General features: G+C 34.3%; 1 protein-coding gene across 2 annotated transcripts in view; it reads right to left on the bottom strand.

Annotated features, from left to right (window-relative positions):
* The window catches only part of LOC105220330 (GTPase-activating Rap/Ran-GAP domain-like protein 3), a 159,756-nt gene that overhangs the window by 100,666 nt on the left and 39,816 nt on the right, over nucleotides 1-19,274 (bottom strand). Inside the window, exons 1-3 of one of the 2 annotated variants that reach the window (XM_054230512.1) lie at nucleotides 3,452-3,608; nucleotides 974-1,114; nucleotides 668-859 (exon numbers count right to left, since the gene is read on the bottom strand). The exons of the other annotated variant lie outside the window; for it this stretch is intronic. Coding sequence (XP_054086487.1) covers nucleotides 668-834 — 167 coding nt within the window. The 5' untranslated portion in view covers nucleotides 835-859; nucleotides 974-1,114; nucleotides 3,452-3,608. Of the gene's footprint in view, nucleotides 1-667; nucleotides 860-973; nucleotides 1,115-3,451; nucleotides 3,609-19,274 lie in introns of those variants that run through there. 2 annotated transcript variants of the gene reach the window in all.

Consider the following 19,274-nt stretch of genomic DNA (forward strand, 5'->3'; position numbering starts at 1 on the left):
TTATTTAACTAACTTCAATGAAAGGAAAACTAATCAGAAATATTGCTCATGATATGCAGCAACTCCGATCCATTAATTATAATAATATCCGATCTTCACCTTCAACTTCAATTGATTTTACGTCGTATATATATACACATACATGGGATTGTATATATCTTTAAGTAGGTTCAAGATTTTCATTTAGAAATGAAAACAGAGTAAAGGTACATTTGTAGCATCTCAACGACACAAATTTTCCTTAAACTATCTAAGATAAAATCAATGGACTGAGTTAAAAAATGTCAGTTAACTATGCTAATCCTCGATTTACAATGAAAATATTTAAATTCCATGTTCGACCCGAAACGTCTAACAACAACAATTCAACACTTCATGTAGCACTCGGTTCGAAATCGGATTGTGTTGAGGAATCGCAAATCCATTGCAATTTGATGGAAACTAATTGTATACTATGTTGCTGTCAAAACGGCCAAGTGGCAACTGGCAAATTACTTAGCTTCACAGTTCAATGTTTTCAATGTTGCGGTTATAGTTAAGGGAGAAGTGCACTTTAACCCACTACTCTTAAGAGTACCAACAAACACATTTGCTAAATAAATTTACATTGAATGCTTAAATGTATGTATATGTATAAGTAATAAACACACATATGCACAGCACTTACATAACGCTCGATGCGCGCCGTTGCAACACACGTAAAGCTCCAATGTCTTTGTGCGGGGGGGCGCGATGTGTGGTCGTTGGCGTGCATAAACTTTGACTGCGGTCACGTACGTTCTCCTCGCGATATGATCGAAAGATTGTGGCCAGTTTAAGATTGAAGCACAACATGGTTGCCACCGCACTGCCTATTTTCCTACGATATATTTCCTAATTGTTACAGGGGTTTCACTTGTGTGTCACATACAAATTTATGATGATTTTTGAATCGATCTGTAGGTCGTTTTTTGTTTTACTTGTTTGTACTTACTTGTTTTGGTTTACTACTTTATACTAGTTTAAGTTGTAGATTTCGTTGTTTAAATTGACTTGTTGTTATTATTGTTCTTAAGTTGTACAGTTGTTGTACAGTTAATATGTTTACCTTCATCAATATATTTTATGAGAAATGCTAAAGAGTTTAATATTAAATTTAAAGTAAGCTCATGTGTAAATATGTATTTTTGGTGAAATGGTTGAAGAATTTCGAAAAGTTCTTCATTTCCATACGTTTTACAGAACTTCTTCACTTTAACATTACCATTTAAAGAAGAATAAATTAACATTACATTTTAATTCTTACTCGAGCATTATTCAGCTCTAGATAACTAAATAGTTTGCGCATTTTAAAATTTTTCTAATTTACATACTCATTCAAAGTTTTGTAGCGTGCTGTTTAGTTTTTATTGATTACTGAACTAACCAACTCACACGGCGTCCTTAAACTATTGACTTTTTGACCCAAAATCGTTGTTCCGCTCTAGTTAAATCATTGTCTGTACTTTAACTTCATTTAGTACTAGCGATTTGTATACCGAGAAAGAAAGAAACTAAATTCTCACAAAAATATTGACGGTGCCAAAGGAATGAAAAATATTCACACTAGACTGCGTAAGTTATGAATTGCATAAAAAATTTAAGAATGTTACATGCATCGATGTTTTGTGCTATTACGTAATTTCAATCAGTATAATTGGGAACTAGGGAATACTCAAGCTTTTAGCAAGTTAATCTATGAAGAACAGAGATCTTATAACAATTTGATTGAACAAAGTTGAATCTTCGAGATATACAACAAAATTATGGAAACTATTTTTAACATTTCTTTAACCTTCCTCATATATTTATAAGTACTTTTCTTGCAATGGCTAAACTGGCTTAGAAGTGAAAGTCGTTGGCAAACATGAGAGGTGCTATTAGACAAGTTGTTTTACAATGTTTACATACCGACTTTATGAACTTAAAAGTGTGTCAGAACAAGTAGACTTATTTACATATGTATGCAGCAGCTTGTGCACATGTGTGCGTTTTGCGCGTGTCGGTTCCCTTATCAATTTCTGTGCCACTCATTGGAGAATATGCAATGCATTTTTCGTGCACTATAGTACTCGCACAGCGTGTCTAACACTTTGTTTATACTCTAACAGCGTGGCCGACCTAGTTTTGCAGTCATGCATATGTGTAGGACTGTGTGCGAAAGTATAATATGTATATATAGTTGCAAATATAATGGTAATTTAGTAGGTAATCGAAAAACAGGCGTATTCTAAACGAAATTGTGTAGGCATACAATTCAAATTTGGCTTAGCTGGCATTTGCAGCAAAGTTATTGCCGCTTTTGTGTGTATTTCAATTTATTCGCTTTCACTTTTTTGTGTTTGTGCTTTGTCAAGCTAAGCCTGCAGCTGTTATGCTTGGATATACCGTATATTGATTTGTTTGCAAGCACACTGTTGACTTTTATTTGTGCAGCGTAACTCAAATTAATTGAATACCCACGTGAAACAGAAATATTTTATCTTTCTTTTAGTTAAGGCTTTTAATCTGGCCGACTAGACAGATTGTGGAGTAGTAGCCATGAAGTGTACGAATTGTAGTCTACTCAACCGAAAATTATGATAACAATAATTGCACATTTTACATACGATGACTTCATACGATAAATAATAGTAGTTTATTCGACTATATTGGTTTTGTGAGTTTATTTTCAAAGTTGTATACTTGAACTTCCTCCATCAAAAGTAAGGGAAATTAATATTCAAACCGTTATTTTAATAAAGACAGTAAATAATCTAACGTAAATATGTACATATATCCTCTATATTTGCAAATAACAGTTGATTTAATAAAGAAATAGTTCCTTAGCAGAATTTTTATTTTGTGTGAGTAACTTCAAAAACTTATTCGCAAACTCAATGGAAATTTTCTCAACTTCGACGAGAATTTGCAGTAAACCATCTACTAGAGCCAGCACTTATTGTTAACTGTTGTCATAATCATGAACAAAGTAAACTTCAGCATATTTCTAAGCTATTTTATCAGGTGGATAATTATATTAAGTTTATACATATGTATAGATATGTACATATATATAAATCAAGTTTCTTATGTATGGACAATGAAGCGGCTCCACTATCTATGTGTTACTATGTTATGTTATCTAATTCAACTTATTATTGGAACATGAGCAACAACACGTTCATTTACTCTCTTATTTTTATTTGACTACATTTCGATATAATAGCAGAAATTCAAATTCATTCTAAGCACAACACTTCATTGTATATACACAACAATCATGTTCAAACGAATATGTGTGTATATTGCTTTTCCTTAATTTCCTTGCTAAGCAATCGCTTATCACATTTGCATATATTCACTTTAGCACTTGTATACATTTCTCTTGCTATGCCTTGGCCATTGTTAGGTGTGTTGTTACACTTCGTTTAAGTAAACCGTTTAGACTCACACATTTAGACTCTTTCAACATGATTAATAACACTTGGCTGATATTTTTTAGCATACGCTGTCAACATTATTTTATTTATTGCAATTTCTGTACAGTCGAATGGCTTAGCGCCTAAAAGCGTACTCCGCACCGTTCAACAACATATTATCTTGTCAACTGCTCGCGTTCGTCTGGCCATGTGAGTGTTAAAGTGGCGTCGTCGTAACGCTTTAGTCAACAATCCACAGACTATTTGGATTTTATTGTGACGTCATAACTGTGAAGTATGTAACAATTGTCTTTTAACACAAACTCGTGTTTATCACCCAAATTCATGTTTTATACATACACATTCTCAATTGTCGCATGGTGGATTGTATCGCATATTGCGCATGTTCAATCTATATTAGTTAACAATTTCTGTATGTATTGGTTAGGAAGCGTAAACAACCTAAGTGGCGGGAAAATATTTATGTTATATTAGCAGCCAAAAAGTTGAAATGAGCTTTAGAGCTTCGAGTCTAAATGTAAAGCTCAACAAATACAAAGCTTTGGTGTGGAAAACTGATAAAGCAATATACTAATTTAGAAAACTACTGATATTAATACACAGAGTGTTCCGTTTTTTAGCTTGTAAAGTTAGTGTGCTTGGGTGAGCTCACTATAGTTAACAATGTACAGCTAAAGATTTTGAGAAAATAAAGTAAAGTATAGTTTGCTTTAACTACATTAATTTATGAAAATACGTTTAGACAATACATAAATATTGTTCAATCTACCCCAAGCCATGTCTCTCGTATATTATGTTTTTAGATACAAATACATTTTTATAAAGAAAACATAATACAATAATAATATATGGGCATTTCCGCCAGAAGGTCCACCACAGACAAAATAGTAAAATATTAAACATTATTAGAATTACAAAGTTTTTGCAAATTTTCATTGGAAAATATTTAATTTTAAATTAATTCATAACCAATTACAAGATGTACCAAAGTCAACTTTTTTCATTTCGATTTTTCTACTGCATTTGTTTTTTCGTCAAAATTGTTAAAGAAACATATCATGTATAATTTTTTGCTTTGTGTAAAACCTTTATAATGGTACAAAGAGTAAAATAAAATGCATAAGAAAGCATGCGATTGCAAATAACTGTAAGTTTTTGATATCTTATTATCCTATATTTTAATTTTTATACAATTGAAATAAAATAAAAAAAAACTTGTTCAAAAATCAGAAGATTTGAGGTTTTGGTAACCACTTAAAATTGGTCACTTGCGACATCGTAGGTGTGTTAAAATACTCTTTATTAGAATATAATTTTTTGCAAGGAGCCGTCGATGGAGTGGGAGCAATCATCAAAAGGAAAGTCTAGCAGATAACGAAATCTAAAATTGTTTATACCCGAGAACAGCATTTTCTGAAAAAAACTGTATTTCACATTCATAATACTATTTTCATTTCATACTATAGAATTTTTGTTGTGTTTCTCGTTGGATATTAGTTAAAATGAATAAATAAATACATTTACTACTTTTTAAGCCATTTTATTGGATTTGTTGTTAAATAATTTCGTATTATAACAACAAAATCAACATAAATATTATGATGGAAAAATATGTTCCGTGCGACATGTCCCGTGCGAATGTGGTAAATATTTAATTACCACAAGTAAGGAAGGGCTAAGTTCGGGTGTAACCGAACATTTTATACTATCGCAATTTATTTATTTAACTTTATTTATATTATATAATACACAATTTGACCCACATATTCGTCATATATATTGTATAAAGTCCATTGAAAGTTGGAAACCATAATGTTAGGTTAGAAGCACCGAGGTCCTCGTGTTCGATATATGGGGCATTAAAAACCTATGGTCCGATTTCGGCGATTTTTAGAATGGGGCTACCACACTATTAACATAGTATTTGTGCAAAGTTCTGCACCGATATCTTCACTAGTGCTTACTATATATATTGTAAAGTTAACGATTCAGATCGTCGCAAAGTTCTGGTATGTAGGAAGTAGGCGTGATTGTGAAGCGATTTGGCCTATTTTCGCAACATATCATTGGGATGTAAGGAAACTATTAGAAACCAAGGTTCATTGAAATCACTTTTAGTAATTTTCAACCTAACTTTTGTATGGGAGGTGGGCGTGGTTATGATCCGATTTTTTTCATTTTTGGACTGTATTAGGAAGTGGCTAAAAAAACGACTGCAGACAGTTTGGTTTATATAGCTTTATTGGTTTGCGAGATATGTACAAAGAACTTAGTAGGGGGTGGGGCTACGCCCACTTCCCAAAAAAAATTACATCCAAATATGCCCCTTCATAGTACGATCCTTCATACCAAATTTTATTTCCATAGCTTTATTTATGGCTTAGTTATGGCACTTTATGTGTTTTCGGTTTTCGCCATTTTGTAGGCGTGGCAGTGGTCCCATTTTGCTAATTTTCGAAAGCAACCTTCCTATGGTGCCAAGAAATAAGTGTGCCAAGTTTCATCAAGATATCTTAATTTTTACTCAAGTTACAGCTTGCACAGACGGACGGACGGAGGGACAGACAGACATTCGGATTTGAACTCCACTCTTCACCCTGATCACTTTGGTACATATAACCCTATATCTAACTCGTTTAGTTTTGGGTGTTACAAACAACCGTTATGTGAACAAAACTATAATACTCTCTTTAGCAACATTTGTTACGAGAGTATAAAAATTATAAATTATTTTTTGGGTGAAATTCATACCAATTTTAAAGGAATCCATTCATAACGCTCTACAATCAAAAACATTTGAATATTGCCTCACAATTCGCAGAAATCGCCGTTTGAATCGTTGTCCCCAAAAACGACTTCCATTTTTTGTCCCGTGCGAATGCCTAGGTTTTTTGCAATTATCTTGAAAATGAAAACCGTTCCAAAATCAACCTTAACACTAAATGTAGGGCTAACAAAGAGCTAATAAAAATTCCAACTGTCAAAATTAAAAAAAGACAATCGTACACATTCGACATGGCGGAAATGCCCATATGCATACATATAAGGACAGAATACCTTTAATTTTTAAACCGTTAATATTTTTGATACAAATTAATGTACTTTCATGTTTCTAACTGTTGCTGTAGTATACATTTTGTTTCACCCTATTTTCGTTCACTCCTATAGTGTTTATTTTGTTCCTCCCTAAAATTTGGTGTAAATTTTCCTTACAATAGAGTATGCGGGGTTAAAAACCATTTTTCTTCTATATCACACAATTACTCGGCTTTTGTGGATGAAAATAATAAGCCCGTGTTAAGGATTGATTGTAAAAGGCGACTGAAATTCAAAAACATGCATAATATACAAAGGCGGACAAAAGTTTTCGCCATTATGCTTAGTTACACCTTGAAGGTACGCCACGACCAGAAAATAGTCGAAATAACAAAATTGATTTTTTTTACAGATATTATAATTCATTTCCTTCATTTTAACATAAAAAGAATTTATAAATAACAAATTTATTTGTTTGTTTAAATTTTGAGGAACGAGAATGGTATGTTTTAGAATCTTTAATATTTGCTTATAATTATTATTAATGATCGTGTTTTATAGAATCACGACAAGAAATTTTAATTATGAGGGTATTGGCTTTGAAAAGCTAGATAAATACCTTGCGCAAATAATGACTTTTCCAATTATCGAGACTCTTACTACCCAGCACTTTGGCCTTGCAAAAAGCAGAAGAATTGAACAAACAACGTTTAATCCTAATAAAGGAACTTGGGACGACGATTAAATCATGTTGGACAAAAACCACGCCCATCTCCCATACAAAGGTTATGTTTAAAACTACTAAACAATGCTTTAATTCAATAAGGAAAAGCACCAGAAACCTTAAATTTCATTACAAAGATTTTACAGAAGGGGTGTAAATGGAAAATTGAAATGGACGCCCACTTATGGGTCAAAAACCATATCTCAGAAACTACTCGACCAATTTCAATGAAATTCGGTTCGTAATATTTTCCTGGAATCCAATTTTGTACCTAGTATACAATGATTAAATACTAACAACAATTCAATTCTAATAACTTAAAAATAATAATTACAAGCTAAATGTTAGAGAAATTCCTTTGCTGCTTCAGTTGTCTTGCTAGGTCTGAAGGCCTCTTACGTTTCAGTCGGCTTTCTCGTTCAGCAGTACCGATGAATCTGGACGCAATTTATTTTTATACTCTCGCAACAAAGTTACTAAAGAGAGTATTATAGCTTTGTTCACATAACGGTTGTTTGTATCACCAAGAAATAAAAGAGTTAACCCCATATGTTATATACATATATATAAATGATCAGGATGACGACTGGAGTTGAAATCCGGATGTCTGTCCGTCCGTGCAAGCGATAAGTTGAGTAAAAATTGAGATATCTTAATGAAACTTGGAACATATATTCCTTGGCACCCTGAGGAGGTTGCTTTCGATGAGCAAAATCGGTCCACTGCCACGCCCACAATATGGCGAAAACCGAAAACCTATACAGTGTCATAACTAAGCCATAAATAAAGTTATAAAAGTAAAATTTGGAATAGAGGATCGCACTAGGAAGGGCATAATTGGTATATGATTTTTTTTGGGGAAGTGGGCGTGGCCCGCCCCCAGATCTGTTATTTCTATATATCTCGCAAGCCAATGAAGCTATAGAAACCAAACTTTCTGCAGTCGATTCTCTTACGTACCCCACCAAACACCATGAAAACTCACTAACGAAAAACGTCGGAAACACTAAATTTTACAGAAGAAACAGCAGAAGGAAGCTGCACTCAGATTCAGACAATATGGAAAATGGGCGTGGTATCGGTCACTTATGGGTCAAAAACCATATCTCAGGAACTGCTCGACCGATTTAAATGAAATTCGGTATGTAATATTTTCTTGAAACTCTGATGACACGGGTATATGGGCGAAATCGGTTCACAACTACGCCTACTTCCCGAATAACTTTATTTTGAATTCCATCTAATTTCTTCACTTTATAATACAGTGATCCCCGCTTAAGTGCCCCCCCGTTTAATTGCCTTTCCCGCTTAAGTGACAATATTTTGTCGCATCGTTGTTTTTTCTCTAAATTTACATATAAAATTAGTTAGGCGCACCACTGCCACGCCCACAAAATGGCGATAACCAAAAACACATAAAGAGCCAGAACCATAGATAACTAAGCCATAAATAAAGTTATGAAAATAAAATTTGGAACATAGGATCACATTAGAGAGGGGCACATTTGAATGTAATTTTTTTGGAAAAGTGGGTGTGACTCCGCCTCCAAATAGGTTTTTTGTATATATCTTGCAAACCAATAAAGCTATATAAACCAAACTTCCTGCAGTCGTTTCTTTATGCCGTTCCCTTAAAACGGATAATAACCACGCCCACCTCCCATACAAAGGTTAGGTTGAAAAGACTAAAAGTGCGTTAACTCACTAACGAGAAACGCCAGAAACACCAAATTTTACATAAGAAATGGCAGAAGGAAGCTGCACTGAGATTTTTTTACAAAATGGAAAATGGGCGTGGCGTCGCCCACTTATGGGTCAAAAACCATATCTCAGGAACTTCTCGACAGATTCGAATGAAATTCGGTATATAATATTTTCTTGGCACCCTAATGACACGTGGAAAATGGTTGAAATCGGTTCACAACTACGCCTACTTGCCATATAACTCAATTTTGAATCATTCTGATTCTTTTACTTTATAATGTATACATAAGGAACCGATAAAGGTAGCGAAATAAAACTTTACACAAATACTGTATTTGAGCTGTGACATCACTTGTGGAAAAATTGTCAAAATCGGACCATGACTTTTCAAGGCCCTGATATCAAACATGAAGAACTCAGTGCTTAAGGGTAATTTTTCACCGAAAATATAGGTAAATCTCTAAATAAATTGCGAGAGTATAAAATGTTCGGTTGCACCCGAACTTAGCCTTTCCTTACTTGTTTGATACTTTTTTTTCTAAATTTTGAGATTTGATACTTTTTTGTTCACAAACGGATACTTTTGATACTTTTCTGCTGATAGAATTTAATTTTTTGAAACTATGAAAATGTTAAACTAAAAACAAACCTATTGTATCTGGATAGTATTAAAAAGTTGTGGGAATGTAGGCCAATTAAAAAACCCAGAAAAATATAAACTGGACAGAGACATTTTTTTTAAATTTGCTTCAAAGTAATGAGTTTGCTTTATAACTCTGTGCCTGCTGAACTGGATTTTTTTAGATTTAAGGGGAATTGTGAGTCGAAAAAGGACTTCTTTTGAAAATTAGTTCTGAACTGGAAAGTCACCAATAAGGTTTCTATTATATTTTTTAGAGTTTATTGTTAATCATAATACAGAAAAAATAAAAACTCATTTATTATGACTTTCAGTTTTCGTTCCATGAGCAAACTGTTGTGAAATAAATTTAAATTAAAAAAAATTATGCTAATTGCAAAAAAATACTTGAGTGCCTTAACTAAAATGTCTACATTTGTAATAAAAACAACCAGAAAAAACTGGTCTGAATTAGATACACAACTTTACTTATTATTTGTTTTTCAAATGAAAATTTTTAAAACAACGGTTGTGCTTTTGATACTTTTTGATACTTTTTTTGCATGGTAACATATACTTAATTTTTTTAGCTCGCGGCAACACTTGTCACTTATGATTAGAGCGTGAATGAGAATAGAACAAATGAATTATGTGCGTAAGTGTGTTTTGTTCTTGTGCCGTTTTTGCATTTTCCTTATATTTTTGCATTCGAAGGCGAACCGGTAGAATATTACCGCAGATCAATTTATATACCGTTTTTAGATCATTTTTTGGACCAAATCAATGAACGATTTTTAAAATATCGAGAGCTGTTTTCCAAAATTGAAAACATTTTGCCAAAGAAATGCATAAATCTTGACGTTATTGAGATGCAGGAGACTGTTCGTGTTTTAGAAAAGCAATGGTCCGCTGATGTAGAAGATCCCGATGATTTCGTTGCTAAATTTAGAATGTGGAAAATGTTAAAAATCTTTTCTTCAGATTATATTTTCTAACTAAAATTTTGAATATATTTTCAGGAACTGGTAAAATCAAACAGAGAGATACAAAACTTTTTTAGACGCGTTGAATTGTTGCGATGCAAAAATTTTCAAAACAATGCATCGATTTTTAAAGATTGGAGCAACAATCCCCATATCTGTCGCTTCAAGTGAACGCTCGTTTTCCTCACTTCGCAGGCTTAAAACATATTTAAGAAATAAAACTGGAGAAGCACGCCTGAACGGAATGGCTCTCTTGAATATCCATAGAGATATAGACGTGACGGAGGAAGAGATTTTAAATGTTATGGCCCAAAATAAAAGAAGATTACACTTCAATTTGTGAATAAAATAATGAAACATTGTGTTTTTACCTAAAAAAACCCCCCCCCCCCCCCCCCCATTTTTTTCCAGCGTTCGCCACTGATTGTAGAAAACGGACTATAACTTTTCAAGGAACCAGATGTCGAAGAATTTGAACTCAGTGCCTAAGGGTAAATTTTAACCGAAAATATGGGTAAATCTTTTAGATAATTTAATGTAATTCAGAGGAAATTGTTTTCTTCTAATAGTGTTCTGTTCCAAAAATTATTAAATTCGGGTCATAACATCTCCTAGCTCCCATATACCTTATTATAGGTTTTTCAAAAATACGGTGGGCTATATTCCGCATATATGTATTGGTTAATATGTGAGATATCTTGGCAAAAAAATCTTGCATATAGTGCACCTTGCTGATGAAAATGAATGAAATCGGTTCAGAAATTACATCAGCCCCCATATACTATATATGACGATTTTCGTTATTCTATTAAACTTTATACCGAATTTATGGGTAAATTTGTGTGTTATGTAAATAAAATTTGTTCAATAAATTGCGAGAGTTTAAAATTTTCGTTACATCCGAACTTAGCCCTTTCTTACTTTTTTTTAATTTTTTCCACAAAAACTTTCAGTTTTCTTTTTAAAGAAAATGTGGTTGGCTTTGTATATGTATATTTTGCAGGATGTATTTTTCTTCCCTTTGATCATAAAATAAAGCTTATCCTGTCGTCTATAGTGGTGCTAGGAAATTATACTCTTTCTTAATTTATAATATTCTTTCGCAAGATGCCCATCAGAGAAGAACAATTCAAATGTGTAATCCAATTGAGCAGAGCTGCATGGGAGCTCCACTGGTAGTAGCTTCAGCTCCAAGGTCTTACCAGAGAGAGTAACCCTTAGAGCTTCTCTCACTGCTCATTGCGGTTGGACCTTCAGAGAGTTTCGTGGTGGCCGTGGATTAAAACCTCAGGAAGAGGGATTTAGGTCAATCAAAGTAGAGTTGCATTTCAACCGGGTGCCGGACCCAAAGTACAGCAAGGTTTTGGGGTGGCCCTCGTATCCGACTACGGTGTTAAATGGGTCCATGCTATACCATACCAATTAGTACCATACGAAGTATCATGTTGTTTACTTAATAGCGTACTAAATCGAAGTATAAGTATGATACCAAGATATGTTATATACTATACATATAAGTATAGAGGAGGGATCAAAGGGTTTGACAAATCTTTAATAGTTTGAAAGATTTATTTATAAACAAACTTGAAAAAAAAATCTAAAACCACTCACTTCTTTTTAACCGTGCGTAAACTCTTTGCCACAAATTCTTTTGCAGTTTAAGTGATCCCTTTGTTATACTTGGGACAAGTGTGAATTAGATGATTAAATATATTACTCGGAATAATACTGGAAACGATTCTTCACAAAATAAGAGCCGATAAAATTAGTACAAAATGTTTTTACCTTCTTTCCTGAAGATATTGTTCTGCCTTAAAGCAATGTTGAAATATCTTTGGCTGTGTACTGAAACGGCGACGACGATACTGTAAATAATTTGCTGCTGTTATAGATTGGCCTTTGGAGTTAACGTCCAACTCCAACTTCTCTTCGTCTTCCTCATCAATTTTCTGTGACACAGTGCTGCTGGTCGAGGAGTGCAACCGTGCACGACTAGAGCCACTAGGGGTGTGTTGCGAGTTTTGGTCGTGAACATTTTTCAAGAATTTGCGGCCAATCGTAACGGCACTATCACTACTGTCCGCCGATGTAACCGCTATAACTGCAGCGGTTTGTGAAGCTTGCGTTACGGTCGCATGAGCAGCTGCTGCCGCAATTTCGACAGCTGTCACTTGTGTTTTATTGTGAATAAATATAGGTACTTCAGAGTTAGGTTTGGAGCTAGAAGCACGAACATGATCGCTTCTGCTTTTGTGACTGCATTGAGTAAACTTTGTATTGGCTTTCTTGATTGCCTTTGGTGATTGGTTATGACTTTGTTTAGGACGCAGTTGTGAACACAGCGGTGATGACGGCAGTGAGTGTGTAGTATGCGCGGTTTTCTCTTCGTGAGCAGATGTAGAGCTACAAAAATTGTCGTTTGAATTTTTTGCCGAAAAAAATTCGCTACGCATTAGTGACCACTTTGACATGTTTCGGCTGCTTTTTTTTTGCCAGTAACTTTCACTTCAATGATTTTAAATTTAAATGGAACTAAGGAATTCATCAAATGATTGGACTCCTGCAAATCGCAAATCACTGGCACACTGAGCTTAGTGCTTACTGCCTAAGTAGAGCATCTATTGATTTTATTGCAGTTACAAGTATGTATATTTCCCACTTTATCCTAAATAATAAACATGTATGTCACACCGTATTAGAAATAATTTATTTGATTAAATTTGAAGCAGTATACTACATTATTGGAAGCACTTTAACCACTCAGTAATGTCTTTTTGAATTTTAATCAAAATCAATTTGTTCGTTTGAATGAAGTACAAGTGTTTTATTTGACATCGTCAGTTAGACCACCAATGGTGAACTGATTTGCATATCTTTGCAAAAGCCGTAGCAGACACCCTACAGTTTGTGGTCCACAAAAGGGGCCATAATCACAATGCGCTACACACATTTACATATGTACGTATGTATATACTCTATACAAGTCGATTAAAATATAAAAATGTTGGCAATACGCTTTAGAGACGTGCGAAAAATAGAGGTACACTTAAAAATACGCGAACTAGCAACTTATTCAAATTGTCTTTTATAATTTTATATACAAATAATTCATGATTTAAAACCTAATTTAAATTTAATTCAATTTTCTGTTTCGTATTATAACACTTTGTAAGAAATAACATTACAACTGCAGTAATTTTCTAATAGAAATTTAATAAACACAATAAATAATACAAAAATTTAAAATTATATTTGATTATTTATGCATTTATACTATCTTCCTCCGATACGACAGCACATTTTTTAAGAAGAGTATTACTGTATTACTTTACTGTTTGGTTTGATCAACTAGTGACTTATTTACTCTCTTTCAAAATAGCATTTCTCTAAACATTTCTCACAATGTATCGGATTTATTTTTAAATGCCACTTGCTCACAAATGGAACACTCACTCAACCATCGTCTAACCATAACAAACTTAATCAACGTTATTTAATCACACTCACTTCTGGTCACTATTGCAAACAATTTGCATACTTTGCCATATCGTCATGTTACTCCCTGGCACATAGATAACATACAAACAAACGTAATATTTGCACCATGAATCCTGCAACATAGCTGAACAACCATCAACGGTCAGACTCAGCAGCAACACTTTTTTCAGCTTGTCGTACCCATCACGCCATTAAACGAGCCACTTATGTATATGTGTACGAGTATTAGCATGCAAAAGCGATTTACTTTCTTCACCCTCACTTTTCTCCATTTGCTCAGTTGCGGCTATTGGTTGAACGAATGAAAATTTCATTAATCAAATTATTTTGTATCCATTCACTCCAATTAGCGGCTAAGTGAGGACATTTCTTCGTCGTCTGCTAAACTTACTTATAGTTTTTAAATGTATGTACAATTTAGTATTGCGCTCAAAATGCATAAAAATTAGGTGTTTAAATCACAAAACTTTCAATATATACCCTTTAATAGGTGAGTTGACTACCACTTAGTGGGTCAATGAGCTATTTTTTAAATTGTGGAAAGCTATACGAGTATGTTTCCAATTCCTTCGCAAATCTAAAAGTAGTGCTTATATATGAAGTCAATGACTCTCGGAACACATTATTAGTTTCGGAGTTTGTGAGACTTTACTTCTACCGTGTGAAATTATATATTTGACTCTAAGGGTTATGGTGCTAATAGTTATTGGCATAAAGGTTATCTTCACATTATGCTCCACATAATTGCATAATATTTTTTTATTTAAATATTGTTGTCTAGCAAAATAAGCCTAATTGTATAGAATAAAATATCTTCGTATATTCATTTATAATTAATAAATCAGTTTATGAATACTGGTGCACCATGTCGTATGAATAACAAATGCTGACTCTTCACTAATTACATCGCGTGCCGCTAAGCTCGCATTTTTATACTCTCGCAACAAAAGTTGCTAAGAGAGTATTATAGTTTTGTTCACATAACGGTTGTTTGTAAGTCATAAAACTAAACGAGTTAGATATAGGGTTATATATATCAAAATGATCAGCGACGAGACGAAACTTCGCACACATGTTCATTGGGACCGTGAGAGGGTTCTCGAGAATAGGCAAAACCACTGCCACACCCACAAAATGGCGAAAGCCGAAAACACATAAAGTGTCATAACTAAGCCATAAATAACGTTATAAGAGTAACATATGAAATAAAGGATCGCACTAGTAAGGGGAAGGATTTGGATGTAATTTTTTTTGGTAAGTGGGCGTGGCCGCGCCCCCAAATCGGTTATTTGTATATATCTCGCAAACCAATTAAGCTATATAAATCAAACTTTCTACAGTCGTTTCTTTTAGTCACTTCCTAATACACTCTAAAAATTAAAGAAATCGGATAATAACCACGCCCTCCACCCATACAAAGGTTATGTAGAAAATTACTAAAAGGGCGTTAACTCACTAACGAAAAACGTCAGAAACACTAAAGAAGAAATAGCAGAAAGAAGCTGCACTCAGATCTTTTTACAAAATGGAAAATGGGCGTGGCATCGCCCACTTATGGGTAGAAAACCATATCTCAGGAACTATTCGACAGATTTCAATCACATTCGATATATTATATTTTCTTGACACCCTGATGAAATCGGTTCACAACCACGACAACTTCCCATATAATTCAATTTTGAATACCATCGGATTCCTTCACTTATAAAACTGTCGAAATCGGACTTTAACTTTTCATAAATATCAGTAAATCTCTCAGATATCTTAATTTAATTCAGAGGAAATCGTTTTTTTCTAATAGTGTGTCTCTGTACCAGAAATGGTTAAAATCGGGTCATAACTTTCCCTAGCTCTCATATACCTAATTATAGGATTTTCAAAAATACGATGAGCTTCATAGCTTATAAATCGGTTAATATGTGAAATATCTTAGCCAAATTAAGTGTTCATATTCTCATATATAATGTATGTTGGAGATGAAATTGAGTGAAATCGGTTCAGGAATTACCTCAGCCTATATACCATATATATGATGATTTTCGTATTTCTATTGGAGTTTAAGCCGAATATATGGGTCAAATTGTGTGTGATCTTAATTAATAAAAATATAGAAATAAATTGCGAGAGTATAAAATGTTCGGTTGCTCCCGAACTTAGGAACTTAGCTTTTCCTTACTTGTCTTGTTTGCATTAGTTGTGCAACACTCAATTAATATAATGTTTATGGTCATGAAACAGTTATTTATGTTTCATTTTCAGTTTATAAACAGGGACACTTCACGTTCTACTTACTGTTTGAAATTGCTATATGCACATAAATAATTTTTAAGAATTTATTTTACATTCTTGTAGATTCGATTCACTCCAATGAAATTGTGTAGCAAAACAAAAACTCATCACGTTTACAATATATAGTGAAAAAAGGGGTTTCAATTCTTTTTAAGTATAATACTTCGATGGCTTCAAAAAACTAGAATGCTTTGGATTTGGATAAATACTTAAAAGTCGGGAGGTTTAAAGAATCATTTACTTGAAGTATTGCTCCAGAAGAGTTCCCATCTTTTCTGAGATTCAATTTAAAAACTATAAAAAATATGATTATAGGTTCGACTGCTTATAAACATAAAAGGCCTACTTATTCAAAGAAAAACCAAATAAAATCAATTCTGTACAGTTGGCTGCCAACATTCTAATTGCTGCCATATTCCCACCCATGTTTTCACATACATACCGAATAATGTATTAATATCTACATACTTTAAGTGAACCGTACTAATGTGGATGTGTTCGGGTGTAACCGAACATTATATACTCTCGCAATTTAAGTTTTTAATTCTATTAATTAAACACACAATTTGACCCAAATATTCGTCATATATATGGTATAAAGTCCAATGAAAGTTTGAAACCCCAAATATTAAGTATATGGGAGATAGGGGAAGTTAATACCCGATTTAACCAATTTTTGGCACGGAAACATATTATTAGAAGAAAAATATTCCCTCTGAATTTCATCAAAATATGTGAAAGCAAACGTGCTGGAGAAAAGCAAAAAAATTAAAAAAGATAAGAAAAAGGGCTTGGGGGACAAGAAGAAGTTAGAGCAGGCCGTAACTAAAAGCAATGAGAGTCATACTGCTCCTTCAAACGGAAGTCCTGATGCAGGTGCTATTGTTAAAACTAAAAAATATCCGAGAGACTTACGTATATTTTCGTTAAAGAATTATTAGAAGCACTGAGGTCCTCATGTTCGATATATGGGGCCTTATCGTCCGATTTCGGCGATTTTTAGAAGGACAATTCTACACTATAAATTCAATACTTGTACATGGTTCTGTTCCTATATCTTCACGAGTGCTTACTTTATATATTGTAAGGTCGACAATGGGTGAACGGAAAAAGAGGAAGAGCTTCTTCTCTCTCCGAAGCATTCGACCGAGGTTTCCAACTCAGGCAGCAAGAGAGGGTCCCGCAATGAACCGAGCAAGGAGGGGTTGAAAACAAAATCAGATTACAGGGCGGCGGTCAGAATCTGTAACCGACTCGAAGGCAAGAGCAACCTGAGCGAAGAGGATCCGAAACGGTTGGCTTGGGCCGAAAGGGAGGTGAAAAGCGGCCGGGCGAAATTTGCCTATCGCTGCTGGTGTAATGCCTCGGACCCAGCATTTGCAAACCGTATCGAGGAGCATATTGCTGACAAGAGGCATCGTTCGACGGAAAGCGAACCGAAAGCACCAGCAAAGAAGAGTAAAAAGAAGGTCGAAGCTAATAAGCTGAAAACTATGCACACGGACGACAAGCCGACAACGTCCAGAACCGCGGCGGCAGCGGCGGTCATGAGGTATCAAAGCAACATTTGATCGTGGCTCTCATTGACCGCATTAAACCGCTGAGACAGATGTCGCAGGAGCGGTGGAGAGTAGTTGAAATGAAGCTACAAGGAGCGCTCTTCTCGAGGATGGATGCCGATCGAATGCCGACGTTTGATGGAGCGTAGTGGTTTGCCGGCGTCAAAATACTAAAGTGTAAGGACATGGGTGAAGGAAACAGTGAGTAAATGGGAGTGGCTTCCCCACTTATGGGTCAAAAACCATATCTCAGAAACTACTCCACCGATTTCAATGAAATTTGTACATAACACTTTCTTGAGACCCTGATGACACGGATGGAAATCGGCGAAAACGGTTCACAACCACGACTACTTTCCATTGAACTCAATCTAGTATTCCATCTGATTCCTTCACATTATAATGTATACATAAGGGCCGATGAAGATAGCGGAATAAAACTTTACACAAATGCTATAGCATCTGTGGCTTCACTTGTTAAATAATTGTCAAAATCGGACTATAACTTTTCAAGGCGCCAAATATCGAATATAAAGAACTCAGTGCCTAAGTGTAATTTTTTACCGAAAATATAGGTAAATGTCTCGGATATTTTAATAGAATTCAGAAGATTTTTTTCTTCTAATAGTGTGTCTCTGTTCCAAAAATTATTAAAATCGGGTCATAACTTCCCCTAGATCCCATATACCTAATTATAGGATTTTCAAAAAGTACGATGGGCTTAATATCATTTAAATCGGTTAATATGTGAGATATCTTAGTGAGCTTATAGTCTTGGGTATAGTATACCTTGGTGATGAAAATGAGTGTAATCGGTTCAGGAATTACCTCAGCCCTCATACACTATATATGATAATTTTCGTTATTCTATTGGAGGTGAAAACGAACATTCTATACTCTCGCAATTTATTTGTTTAATGTTTTTAAGATAACATTAAGATAAACGTCCAGAACACAGAAATCATTATGGGGTAATTCCTGAATCCAATTTAGTCATTTTTAAATTATATCAAAGATAATACGCTCACTTAATTTAATATATCGGATCTAGGGGAAGTTGTGCCCCGATTTCACCCACTTTTGAATGTACAGAAATTACACTGGTCGACACAAAAAATGCATCAAAGATCAGACAATGATATTCTTATGGGATTTTCATCGCTGAACACGAATATGACCTCCAAATCACGTGCCCATCACGTCGAGGTTTTGAGCAAAATGGACTCAAAGTCTCAAAAGACCCTGTTTTTGGCCTTTTTTGATCACGTGTAGAGAATTATGCTGACGTGCTAGAAGTCTCTAATTAGGCTTAAATTGAAGCTAAAACTGTCAACTATAAGAATCAAATCGAAAAAGTTCTGAATCAGTCAAAAATTTTCATATAGCACAACTTTTTCATGTGCGAGCGCGCTCTACTTGCAC

The sequence above is a fragment of the Zeugodacus cucurbitae genome, chromosome 5, assembly GCF_028554725.1.
Source record: "Zeugodacus cucurbitae isolate PBARC_wt_2022May chromosome 5, idZeuCucr1.2, whole genome shotgun sequence".
Lineage (NCBI taxonomy): Eukaryota > Metazoa > Arthropoda > Insecta > Diptera > Tephritidae > Zeugodacus > Zeugodacus cucurbitae.